General features: G+C 42.5%; 1 protein-coding gene across 1 annotated transcript in view; it reads right to left on the bottom strand.

The window, feature by feature from the left end:
- Positions 1-13428, bottom strand: part of CDCP1 (CUB domain containing protein 1) — a 78480-nt gene extending 65052 nt beyond the window's left edge. The window contains exon 1 of the mRNA XM_027872566.1: positions 13317-13428. Coding sequence (XP_027728367.1) covers positions 13317-13413 — 97 coding nt within the window. The 5' untranslated portion in view covers positions 13414-13428. The remainder of the gene's footprint in view (positions 1-13316) is intronic.
- Positions 13429-13979: the final 551 nt, after the last annotated feature.

A 13979-nucleotide genomic window follows, 5' to 3' on the forward strand; every position in this document is an offset into this window, starting at 1 on the left:
TTCCTGCAGTAGGCTGGTTTTATCCAACTTCATTTGCAAGCCCTATTAGGAACAGGAAATGAAGGCTATCCCATTGTGCTTAGGAGAGAAACTCTTCCCTCTGATTGTCTATAGATGTTGTAAACCTCAGGCTTATTCAGGAATTGGCCAGAATGTGAGTATCAACTAACTCCAGAAGAAGGACTCACTCAAGAAGAAAGGCTCTTGCTTTTCTTAGACAATTGACCCACTTGGACCAAATCTATTAACTGGTACTCTTTAAAAGAAATGTACTTTCCCAAGGAGACAACATAATTAATGGTGTTTAGTTTTCCTCCAACCCAGTTAACCTATAATGCCACTGAATTATACAGTAGTGTTAATAGTAAAGCAGCATAGCTATTTCTTTTGAAAATAATTTTTTTGTTGATATCTTTTGTTTTTAATATCACCTATGTCTCTCAGTGTATGCCTCCTTTCCCACTCAGAGAGCCATATTTTATAATTAAAAATATATATGTAAAAAGAGAGGGGAAAACAATTCAGCAAAACTAACATGGGAAAAGTTTGTCATTTCAGTGAAAATATGTAGGGACAGATATCTTCTCATATCTCTTCTTTGGACCCAAATTTGGTCTTATATCATAGCATTCCCATTATTTCTAAGGGGAAATACAGCCTGGGTTCCAACTAGTAAGTCAGAAATCTGAGGCATGTATCTCTACACCCTGCTCCTTCCCCAAGTGCTGATTTCTTAAAGAAACTCTTTCTCTTTTTTCTGTGTCGAAGGGGTTGACCTGTGATTGCATCCATGCTGGAAAGTCTCAGTTGCAGAAACTCCTGGCACTGCTGCAGATCAGAACTTATTGTTAATTTATAGTTTGAGAGAGATGTTTGTGGGTCCTGAGAGGTTAAACTATTTATCTAGCATTTAGAAGCCAGGATGCGTCAGAGGAAGGACCTGAAAGCAAATCCTCCTGGCTCCAAGGTTTGTCCTTGATCTCCTGTGGCATATCGTGTCTGGTCAAGATGGTGGCATTATAGAAAGAGCCTTGGATTTGAAGGGAGCACTCATCACTCATGTGATCTTGGCTAGGCACCTTCTCCTTTCTGGATCTCAGTTCTCTCATCTATAAAATGATTTAGATGGCATTAGATGATTTCTAGTATCTCTCACGGAGTGGTAACTAAGTGGCTCAGTGGATAGAGCACTGGGCCTGGAGTCAGGAAGACTCATCTTCTTGAGTTCAAATTCAGTCTCAGACACTTACTAGTTATGTGATCCTGGGCAAGTCACTTAACCCTGTTTGCCTCAGTTTCCTCATCTCCAAAATGAGCTGGAAAAGGAAATGGCAAACCACTCCAGTAGTGAAAACCCCAAAAGGGTTCACGAAGAGTTGAAAATGACTGGACAACAACAAAAATATCCCCAACTTCACAGACCACTTCATGCCGCCTCTGCTTGGACTATTGTTTCCACCTCATTGCCACCAATAACCCGGTCTCTACCCGTTAGTGCCTTACCTCTGATAGGGCAGTTTTGAGCTGACCTTACTGGAACCCTTTGTCAGACTTTAGAGTCTATTATCTCTTTCTAGAAATCTCTCTTTTCCTATAATTGAAATTCTAGCCATCTGTCAAGACCTGGCCCAGACACCATGTTCAATCATGAATTCTTCCTAAATATTTCCTTTCATCCTCCTCTTTATTCCTGCAATACTTATTGGTGCTACTTATCTGATACTTACATGCTCCCTAGTATCATAGGGATACCCTTGGGGCACCTTCCTTCAATTTTCACTTGCAAGTCAGGTCCTCTGGAGGTGGCTACTACAAGATCAAGGGAGTCTGTGAAACTCTACTTCTAAAACTATAACTTGTAAGCCCCCACTGACAGGTTTACTTTTTAATGGTCAGGTATAGAACACAATTACCTAAAGCAAAGGCATTTACTTACTGGTACAGCATAGTAAAATAATTTAAAATAGAACATTCTCTTATAAACTCAGAGAGTGCTCTCTTGTAAACATACAATGAGAAAAGTAGTCAGATACAAAGATGAAAGGCCCTACATGTAGGTAGCATTTGTAGAGGGGCAACTTATACCTCTAACACCATATGGCCCCTCATGTTTCATCATGATGTCTGAGTTAGGTTTCTTGCCCTGATGGGTCAATGGGCCTGCTCTAAGCTGAGCTTATTGAGCATAATGCTCTGTGGTTGTCTATCATCACCACCACCTCTAGATCAGGGCTCAACTGAAGTCCTTGCCTAGACCTGCCATCGGTATGCTTTTTCAGAAAAAACAGGAACCCTTACCCTAGGACCAGTGGGAAGCCTTCCTAGGTCTGTTCCCTCAGAGTCTGAGCTCTGAGGCCTAGTGTCCTGAGCAGCGGGCTACCAGTTCTAGGCACAAAGTTTTCTTTCTTCTCTGCTCTGTCCACACAGATGGGTCAGTGTTCAGGAAGCAATGTCCTTGACTTCCCCTCTCACTCTGTTTGTAAGGACACATCTCTTATGCCGTGTGGTTCTGCCATAGGATGCCATTACTGATGGAGAGGGAGAGAGGAAGTCCCTCCTCCCTTCATTGAACTCTGAAAGGGATACAAGCTAGTCCTCAAGAACAGACTTCTTCCTCCAGAGTGGATTCCTGAGCTCACTTCTCAAGCTTAGTGACTTCTGGATTGACTCTACCAGAATCAGTACCCTTTTTTTTACTCTTAAGTTTCTCACCCTGGCCTACCTCACTGAGTAGATGGAGAAAAGGTGCAAAAGCAACCCATGTCCACCGCAAGCTCCTGGTGTCTGACGGTTCTCAGCCAACTTTCCTGCTCGTTTAATATGCAAACTCTGCCACTCAAAGTCTGATACTATTTACAAACTGCAAAAGGGCCACTCAAAGTCTAATTTCATGAAATGGACTAGGCCCTCAATTGATTGGAGATCTTCGGATCAACCCCTGTGCTACACCTAGTTATTGGTATATGCAGCTTATCTTTTCTACTTCCTCGTGAGCTCCCAGCAGCCAGGTACTGTGCTGAGAGGCCATCCATTGCCTTACAGCTTCTCTCAAATACCATTCAGTGCGTGGCCCAAACACAGGGCCCAGCTGTCAAGCCCAGCGGGCTGCCCACCACCTATTGCCACCCCAAACCTGCAGCCAGGTACTGCTCACCACCAAGAGTCCCTCAGAGTCCACTCTACCTTGGAAAGGGCTATTAAGGTCCAGCACAGCTGGACACAGAGTTCCTGATACCCAGAGATCAAGCCTTCCAGTCTCTGCTGCCTCCTGAAACCATCTGCAGTCCCCCAAGAAGGTGAAAATCCCCAGACTCACTAGATAATGAGACCAGGCCTGTGAAAGCAAACCTTAGGAGCAAACCAGCTCTATGAGCACCTGGACTCAGGTCATTCTCTCAAGCCATCTATCTTTATCCAGTTTTTAAGAGGCGCTGCTTCCATCACTACCACCCAGGCAAAGGTCTGAGGATGCCTCAGACCCTGGTGATACTTCAGCTATAGAGCCTCGGAAGATAGGGGAAATCTTGCTTGAATTGAATGAAGAGAAAATATTTCTGGGTTGAGAGGGTAGGAGGAATTTTTGTTTCCAGAAGTGAAATATAACCCCACTCTCCAAAAAGTGAAGAATGAAAGTAACCCTGTCTCCCATCCCATCTCCATACAACCATTCAGCCTAGAAGACTTGATTCTTCAGGTGTCATTTGGCTGGGCAAAGCTGTTTTACAAAGTGACTGTTTCCATGGTCTCTCTGTGTACAGTGACCATCTCATCTCCCAGAAGAGAGAAGTGTTTCTGAATCACATCCACCACCAGACTTGGTATTGGCTTGGGGCTAGCCAAGCCAGGTTCTGTCTTTTTACAAAGTTTGTCTTCTGTGAACACTTTTCAGCTCCTAACAGATCAGTTTGATAAATAATTTTCATATTATTTTTTCTTTTAATAAAGGTATTTTAATAGCTTTTGTGTCTCTTCTATAAAGTGATTTTGTTCCATCTTTAATAAATGTTTTGTCAACTTAAAAATAAAATAAAGTACACTGGGCTTGGAGTCAAAAGACCTTGGCCCTGACCCTTATGAGCTGTGTCAAAGAGGGCAAGCCACACAGCTTCTCTGAGACTCAGATTACCCATTTATAAAATGGTGTTACTAATATCTGAATGATCTAGCTCATTGGGTATTGATGAAGAAAGTGCTTTATATATCAAAACCTTTACAAAAATGCAAATTACTCATAATACCCTGAGCATAAAATGAATGAAAGATTTGGGCAACTTAGGAGGAAAAGTTCACAGTGGGTACAGAAATGCGAAGGGAAAGACCTGGAGTCCAGTTCTTACTTATTTCACCATTCTTTCTAAGTCTCAATCAAGTTTCTGAGGGCACTGAGAAAAGATTCCCATCCAACCCAACAAACATTTAAAAAAATTTTAAACGTAATAAATACTCCCTAAAGGAGAACATTTCCATATACAAAGTAGACAAGAAAAAGATAATTATGAGTCTCAATTATGTACAGTTTGCTTTTAAAAATATGTATAATGAAGTAAATACGTTATTTTCAAAATTGTCTTATACCAAGCATTTATGTTCAATCTGAGATAGCATGGATTAGTGAATTGAGTGCCATTAAGACTTGATGAGTTCCAATATGGACATGTTGGAGATACCTACAGGACATCCAGATAGAGATGTCCAACCCAGAGTTAGTTATTTGGAGCTATAGCCCAGAGGAAAGACCAGGGTTGGAAATACAGGTTTTGTAGTCATCCACACTAAGATGACAAATGAAAACATGGAAGATCACGAGCTCGCCGAATGAAGAAGAGGACATAGGACAAAGCCTTGGAGAACATCCAGATCCGAGAGATCTGAGAGGAACTGGAAAGTTAGCAACATGTAAAGATAAAGACAAAGAACTGCCCAAAGAGCTGGACAAGTCTGTGAGCCAGAACAGCCAAGCAACCAGCTCCATTAAGACTTTGCAGTGAGACAGTCAGCAGAGGTTAATAGCAATATTTCTCCAAGCCTATTTTCTTAAGACAAGATACCATTTCCAATTGTGAGTTCTCCGTGGCGTAGGTATTAATTATCATTGTCATAGCTAGATGACCAAGATATGAAGAATTTTCTGAAGGATTTAGCCTCGTTCCACGAATCTTCTACTTTTTGTTGAGCATCTTATTAAAAACAGGCTATGCTGAGACTGCAGCCTGGTGTTTCATCTCCAGACAAAAACATGAGGTAAGAAGATCCCGGTGTCCCTCAAGCATGGATGTTCACCATATGGGCTTAGTTCTGAAGGAGGAGATATACGGTATCTATTGTGCAAACCTCCTCATTGGCTCCAAAGGCTCCATGACAACATAGAGAACAACAGAAGACCCTACTAATCTGTACTGCAATGGAATTTTCCCTCCTAGGGTGGCCTACAAACTCTAACATCCTTACAGGGGTCTCTTTCCTGGTGCTTCAGTAGGGGGTGGAAAGTAGAATATCAGAATCTCCTGGCTCTGAATTTCATTTCAAACTTAAAAGTCATAACACTTGTACCAACTACCCAGATATATAACGTGTCCAAAAGATATCCAATTTTGTTTTACTTGAATATTTGAGGGATTGAACCCTCTAAAGTGAGATCCTTCATAAACCAACCCTGCTTTCACAATCAAGTTCCTCAGCTGGATTTTTACTGAGCAGAAAGCACAGCTGTTGTTGTTCAGTCGTTTGCAGTCATGTCTGATTCTTTGTGACCCCCATTTGGGGTTTTCCCGGCAAAGATAGTGGAGTAGTTTGCCATTTCCTTCTCCAGCTCATTTTACAGATGAGGAACCTGAGGCAAACAGGGTGAAGTGACTTGCCCAGGGTCACATAGTAAGTGTCTGAGGCCTGATTGGAACTCAGGAAGATGAGTCTTCCTAATTCCAGGCCCAGTACTCTATCCACAATGACGCCTAGCTGCCCCATGAGAAAGCATTGCAGTTTCTAACAATACGGCCCATATTTACAATGTCCAACCTTTGCAATACAAACGTGATTTTTTTTGGGAGGAGGCATTTTACCTTTAGAAAAAGAGCAAAAAAAAAATTTTAATACAGTACTAAAGATAAATAGGTAATAAATGTCCTGAAAAGTCTGATCACCACATGAATTTCTGAAACGCCAACTTCATTTTGCCATTGATTTCCATTATAAGATCAGTCACATTTTCTAGAGAAAACGATCAGAGGACTGAGTTGAAAATATTTGGAGAGAAAGGGATGAGGCTAGGACCCAGTTCCTTGGAACATGGGAACAGCCATGGGTCAGTGGAATAAGCCCTGGATTTTAAGTCAGAGAATCAGGGTTTAATTACTGTGTGACCTTGGGCAAGTGACATAACCTTTCTAGGCCTCAGTTGCCCCATCTGAAGGATCCATAGGGTTCCTTCCATTTTCTTTTTTTTTTTTTTTTTGTTAGGCAGCTGGGGTTAAGTGACTTGCCCAGGGTCACACAGCTAGTAAGTGTCAAGTGTTTGGTCTGAGGCCAGATTTGAGCTCAGGTCCTCCTGACTTCAGGGACGGTGCTCTATCCACTGCGCCACCTAGCTGCCCCAAGAATGTTATCATTACTCCAGTAGTTTTTTTTAGTTTAGTTTAGTTTAGTTTAGTTTTGTTTTGTTTTGTTTTTGGTGAGGCAATTGGGGTTCAGTGGCTTGCCCAGGGTCACACAGCTAGTTAAGTGTCAAGGGTCTGAGGCCAGATTTGAACTCAGGTCCTCCTGACTCCAAGGCTGGAGCTCTATGCACTGCACCAACTAGCTGCTCCTCCTTCCATTTTCAAACTGATAATCTAATAAGCCATGTCGGGCCATATAGGGCCTCGCAGTCATGGCTGTCCCTGCTAGTAATCATTTGCTCTCCTTTATAAATAAGTGAAGATGAGACAGCTGACCCCCTCTCATTAAGCACAGACTTGGATGGTCCCAGCATGAGTGATGAATTTGTGCTCACCCATCGACACTCTCTTATGTGGCCCCTTCTAACAACTGGCACATCTTTAAGAAAGCTGGCTACGGTCAGGGTACCCTCCATGGCCACTGAACTGGCATGGCCAGGTCAACTGGCATTGGTGGTAAATGGCCCCTTGGTCTGGCTCTTGTTCAATCTCTGCAGTAACCAACTAAACGAATAGGTCAACTGAGCATGGATTTATTAGGCACCTACTGTATGCAAGGTCCTGTGCTAGGTGCAGAGGACACAGGCAAAAACTTGGAACAAAAAAACAGGAACAAAACTTGGCCCTCAAGGAATGTACAGAGGCAGCTAGGTGGCTTAGTGGATAGAGCACTAGATTTCGGGTCTGGATGACTTAAGTTTGAATCCTGCCTTAGACACTTATTAGCTGTATGACCCTGGGCAAGTCACTTATTCACTGTCTGCCTCAGTTTTGCCATTTGCAAAATGGGAATAAAAATAGTTCACACTTCTCAAGGGTTATTGTGAGGATTAAATGAGAATATATGTAAAGAGCTTTGCAAACCTTAAACTGTGACATAAATGCTGGATATAATTTTTTGATTTTTTTTATCTTTTACTTAGTATTTTGTTTTTCCCCAATTACATGTAAAGAAACCAATTGTTAACATTCATTTTTAAAGTTCTGAGTAACAAATTCTCTCCCTACTTTCCTCTCTACTCCCCTCATTGAGAAGGCAAGCGATTTGGTAGAGGTTATACCTGTGTGGTCCTGCAAAACATATTTCCATATTAGTCATGTTGCAACAGAAAACATAGATAAAAAAAAAAGCCCAAGAAAAATAAAGAAACTTTAAAAAAGTTTGCTTTCATCTGTATTCGGACACCATCAGTTCTTTAGGATGGGCAGTATTTTTCATCATAAGTCCTCCAGAGTTGTCTTGGATTTTTGTATTGCTGAGAATGAATGCTAGCTATTATTATTTATTAGTCATCATCCTCTATTGATCTCTAATCACACCAGCAGCTATGTCCATGCTGAGAGGTATAGTTTCTACATTTAGGGATTTGCCTTTCCTTCAACAAGCATTTATTAAACACCTACAATCTTCAGGCTGTTTGATAGGCATTAAGAGAGAAGACATACATGAAAAAATTCCTGTCCTCAGGGACCTTATGTTCTCTGAGTATGTACACATATAAATCTATATATGTGTACAAATCTATACAAAGTAAATATTAGGTAATTTTTGGGGAAGCAGCCGTAGGGTGAAATTGAGGAAAAGCCTCATGCAGGAGGTTTATGTGAGCTGAGTTTTAAGGGACATTAGAGATTCTAAGAGGAAGAGAGTGACATATGTAGCACACAGTACCTCACATATAGGTAGGTGCTTAATGAATATTAACTAGAAATTGAACTCATCACACAGTAGAATTACAGAGTATTAGGGATACAAGGGACCCAAGAAATCATCTAGTAGTCCAATCATTGCCTTTATTTTACAAATAAAGAAATTGAGTGCCAGGGAAGAGAAATGATTTGATTATGGCCACACAACTAATAAGTGGCAGAACCACGCCTCAAACTCAGGTCTGACCCCAAGGCAGGCTCTTTTTTTCTATGTTAGTCTATCTCTCCAATAATCCAAAAGAATCAGTTCTCTCCTTGATAAATTATTCATCATGGAATGAATTTACTTAAAATGAAAGCTGTGGGTGCCATATTGCTGGAGTTGAATCCTGAACCATAAACTGTATCCTTTTGTCAAGTCCTGTATTTTGGACAGCATTCAATGCTTTTGGCCATTTAACCAACAGTCGAATGCATCTCTTTGGAAAGTAAGGTCAAAATATTTTACTAGCCTGAAATTGTTTTCATCATTATTCAGACCACTCTTCCTCATGCAGGAAGAATGCCGGTTAGAGGGCTGAAGGGTTTGGGTTCTGAAGATCTGGGTTCAAATCTCAGCTCTGACATTTATTGTGTGACCTTGCTTAACCCTTCTGAGCCTCAGTTCCTTATCTGTAGAAAGGAGAAGTTGGGCCAGATGACCTGTAAGACCTCTCCCAGCTCTTATGCATGATACAAAGAAGAAGGCAAATATAGCAGTATTTAGGAAGCAAAGACCAGGTCTGGTAGGGAGGCAACAAGAGAGAATTGACCACCTTTCTCCTATTAACTAGAGAAAGCTGTTTTCCATCTTGGGAAAGTGGGTGAAAGGCTAATTACAAAGCTGTGTAAAACTATTTAAAATAATTTGATTACAAGTATAATTTTTATAATCCAGAATTATAATTGAAGGGTAGAGAAGCTCTTCATTATTAAGGCAGAGTGCTCAGCTTCTGTTAGGGGTTGGAAACACTCAAGTACCACCACCTATGCCTCTGTTTCTTGATAATTACCACTGACCTCAATCACAAGCACCACTGTGAATATCCTCATAATTGTATCTCAGATCCTCTCTGTTCTTCTGCATCTATCTGTACTTAATTCTTTCCATCACAGCCAGTACCAAGCAGATTTGTGCAATAAATCCAGCACAAACTCCTGCCCACAAGCCCCATGTTTCATACCATCCAACTCGAGTACAGGCGTGTAAAAACAAAGACAGGGCTTGTGTTAAGCAAGGGGAGGACACCTGAAAGATTTCTGGAATTTTCCTCTTTTTTACTTTAATTTTAAACCGTGTACCCTGCTGAGTCAGGTTACTCACTCGGTGACTGGATAATAGCCCTATTCTCTGTCTTAGTATTAGTCATTTTTTTTTGTGAACCTCAAGTGAGAAAAAGAAATGTAGCATCTACTTCCTAAAGTAACGCAACCTGGACTCTGATGGGAAATGATCACAGAAGAAAGACCAGAGTGACCTGTTAAAGCTGGAGATGGACTGATTATCTAAGCTAAGGTCTGTATACTGATCAGGCTGAATCAAAGGGTAATGAATACACACCTAACAACACTCACTTGATGCCATTTCTTTATGCACTTGGTTCCCATGCCCAGGGATGTGCTGCAGCCAGCTCAAACCACTCAGGAGACCCTCTTGTTAAATTTTCAGTGTGAGCATTTATACTTCAAAATACTCAAGCACCACAAATTAGGGTTTGATTTATAGTTTTGCTAACTGTCTAGTCCTAAAAAAGTGTTAATAATACAGAGTAAAGTTAAGAAGGTGTTCTGAATATACCCTTCCCCACAGTGGTTGTTAGACATTGACCAACACATCCCATGGATCCTGCTATGCTCCTTTGTCAGCTGTGTGACTTTGGGTGAATCACTTCAATTCTCTGGGCTTGTTTCCTCAACCATCAAAAGACTGGACTGTATGATCTCCATTTCCTATCTTTATATTTGCACTGGCCAGTGCCAGCTCCAGGAATACACTCCTTTCCCACATCCTCAACTCAAGCTACCTCCTCTAAGGAACTTTTCCTTCTGTTCCTACTTATCGCTTCTTTGTCCTTCCTCTTTTTAGATGTTGTGTTCTCAGAAGAATATAAGCTCCTTGGTAGCTGAGGACTTTTTTTTTTGGTCTTTTTATCTTCAGTATCTAACACAGAGCCTTTAACACAGTACATGCTTAATATTTATTGAATTGAACTAAATTACTGTCCCAAAATGACCAATGCATTCCAATCTAGTTACATGTATCCCCACCACCCCCATTGAATGAAAGAATGAGGGCAGGAACTATTTCTCCCCACATTTTGTATTTGTGCCTCCAGTGTTTCATACATCATCATCATCATCATCATCATCATCATCATCATCATCATCATCATCATCATCATCATCATCAGTAGTAGTAGTAGTAGTATTAGTAGTAGTAGTATAGCAACTGTTATTTCATTGGCATAGGAAGCTTCTAGTGAGGAATTCCCTCGACTAATGCAGATTGGCACCTTCTCTACTGGGACAATGAGAGGTTATAAATGGGTTGTTCAGGGTCTATAGTTAGAGATAGGACTTGAATTCACGTCTTCCTGACTCTGGAGCCAGCTTTCTCTATCACTTGGACCTGATGACTCTTCACTCTATATAGTAAGCCCTTAATAAATTCGTGTTGGTTTAGAATGGATACCAATACCCTAAAAATCCTAATTGGGACCTTGGGGGAAATGGGGAAAATGACAGGAAATAACTAAGAGAGGCAAACCCCATCTCTTTTAGCTTCTTTATAATAACTTTGACCCCTTCCTCCTGGATTACCAAGATTATCTATTCAAACTAATGAGCTTTTGTTTATTTATTTATTAGTAACTGTGATGTGCAAAGCACTACGAATGATAGTAATTCCTGCTTAATATAGTGGTTTAAAGCAAATGTGTCAAGCACATGGCCTTCCTTAGTACAATAGGAACCAGATTAAAATGTAATTGGGAAATATCTAACAAAAAAAATACAATAAAACATAGATAGTGGTTTTTTAAGTCAATGTGCACTAGCAGGGATCTTTATGTATGGTTTAGTAGCTCTTTTCTGTTTGAGTTTTGATATAGCTGATAAAGTATATGAAGAATTGCCAATAGTGGGTGCTTTGTAAATGTCATAGGATCAGCTTATATAGCCCTTGGAAATTATAAAGTGCTTTACACCCATCATTTAATTCAATTCTCACAACAATCTTGTGAGGTAACTTGTAAAGGCATCAACAACTTCATTTTTAGGATGAAGAAACCAAGGCTCACAGAAGTTGTGAGTTGTCAGACCATATAATTAATAAATGGGGGAGCCAGATCTCAAGCCCAGGTCTGGTGACGCCAAGCCTGCTCTTTCCACCAAGGCTGTCATGTTTTAAATGTTGTATACTGATACAACATTCAGTAATACAGCAGAAAACAATGAGAAAAATTATGTAATTAATCAGTTATGTTTAATTACCAGTTTAATGATCCAAATAAGACTTCATTTGACCTCTAGGGTTTACCCTGATTGTGCACACCTGGCCTAGTTTCTCTTCAGTTTACTGAAAGATTACACATCCTTCATGATAACCGATGAAATCATAGCAACCTGTCTAATGGGGCAGGAAGCAGTAGTCACCATCTAAAGCTGCTTAGTTCATGAAGGGAAGATCAGAAGCAAAACTACTTTTGCTTATTGATACACTTAAAAACAAAATGCTTCCCCCTCCCCCTCTCTTCCTCTCTGTCTCTGCCATCTGTCTCTATCCCAGAAATCGTGGCCCTTCAGAAATCATTTTCCATGATTACTAACTAGACTGTAGACTTTCCTAAAGCTTTTAGGGTGAAGGCATGCTCATGGAGTGTCCTCCTGAATTTTTTAAAATTCTAATTTAAGTCCTAATTGTAGTACCCCATCTCCCAGCCTCTTTTATGAAGATAAATAAATAAATCAACACAGAGCAATGGGGTACATGGAAAGTCCAGCCTTAACAGAAGACTTTAAGAGACATCACCAGTAAAGACAGTGAAATTATAACCTTCAAGTAGGGGAAATTGCTTTCATTTTCTAATTCGATTTGCCAAAGGCATATTTCCCGGGACCTGGAAGTAAGGAGGAGGAGGGTGGAGTGAGACAAGAGTGAGAAGCTGGGGTGGAACCCATGGCAAACCTTAAAACTATCAGGGTTTAAGTGGAGATTGTCCTGGATTTGCATTCAGGGAAGCTGGGTTCAGGCCCTGCTTTGTCATGGATTTGTGTGACTTTGGGTAAGTCACCTACCTTCTCTGGCCCACAGTTTCCTCTTCTGGAAAGGAGGAGATTGTAGTAGAGTTTCAGCTCTAAATCTATCCTATTGTACCATTTTCCCTACAATATTCTTCTCTAGTCCTCAGAGTAGGAGATAAAAAGAGCTCTAGAACAAATTAGGAATTAGGGGACTCAGTCTTTCACCACCCGTCTCCCTCACTCACTAGTTAATGCCCTAGGCAGCTAGGTGGCACAGTGAATAGACTCCCGGTTCTAGAGTCAGGAAGTTCAAATCTAATCTCACTTAGTTAATGCTCTTCTGACATACGGGCCTCTGCAAGCCTACCTGCAGCATTCACAACTCACACATTCTTTTTCCTTCTTCCTGTGTTACGAGAACAGCTTACTTCCAGCCGCTCCCACAGTGGGACAGCGCGGGTTTAACACTTGCCCTAGTTGGGCAGAGTTGGTAATCCCTTAGCCTTGGTGAAGGAGAGAAGGAAAGGTACAGGAACCGGCCACCTCCAGCAGAGAGACCGGTGGAATAGTCCACCTGGAGGTTAGGGCTCCAGGTGTGCAGGGAACCCTGGGCGCCACCTCTCTCCAGCCTTGCCCCGGTTCTTCAAGACGCCTCGCCCTGCCCCACCTCGGCTTCCCCTTACCCAGGGTTCCTCCGTCTCCCGCTCGGGAGCCGCTTCCGAGCGCACTTACCTGTCCAGCGCCCAACCTGCGCCACAGCGCCCAGTTGCAGCAGCCCCACCAGCAGCAGCAGCGTCGCCGCCGCTTTGCCGCGGCTACGGCCGCCCATGGCTCTTGCTAGCCCTCCTCCTCATCCGCGGGGCAGGGGGATCTCTGCCCACTGTTTCCGCGGTCCCCAGCGGCTGCCCCCCGAGCCCAAGGCTGGCGGCGGCGCTTCCACTGCGCCGCTGCGCTGCGCTCCGCCCAACTCACCTGCGGGCTGGAGCGCTCCTGGCTCGCCCGGCTCCGCCCCGCCCCGCCCCGCCCACCATGCCCCGCCGCCGTCCCCCCCCCCCCCCCCCCCTCTTTTTTCCTTGTCCCGCCCCCCCACCCCCCAAGTCTGCAGAGCTGTTCATTCCCGCCTCGCCTTCTTTATTCCTGGCTTTCCCTTCCCTTCCACCCCACCAGTCGAGGTGCCCTTCCCCCTAGTGAATTCTTTCCATTGGGAAAGACATAGAGTCTAACCCAGTTGCTACCTCTCCAGGGAGTTTCACCGGAGAACCTGGGCAGGTAACAGCCTCCTCCCTTAGGCCTAACATGACATTTTGTTCTCCACCTTCCTCATGTACATACATACATTATTGAGTGTGCTGGAGAGGGCGCTAAAGTGAGAGCCTGGTTCGAATCTCAGTTCTA

The sequence above is a fragment of the Vombatus ursinus genome, unplaced genomic scaffold (genome assembly GCF_900497805.2).
Source record: "Vombatus ursinus unplaced genomic scaffold, bare-nosed wombat genome assembly UNPS02014799.1, whole genome shotgun sequence".
Lineage (NCBI taxonomy): Eukaryota > Metazoa > Chordata > Mammalia > Diprotodontia > Vombatidae > Vombatus > Vombatus ursinus.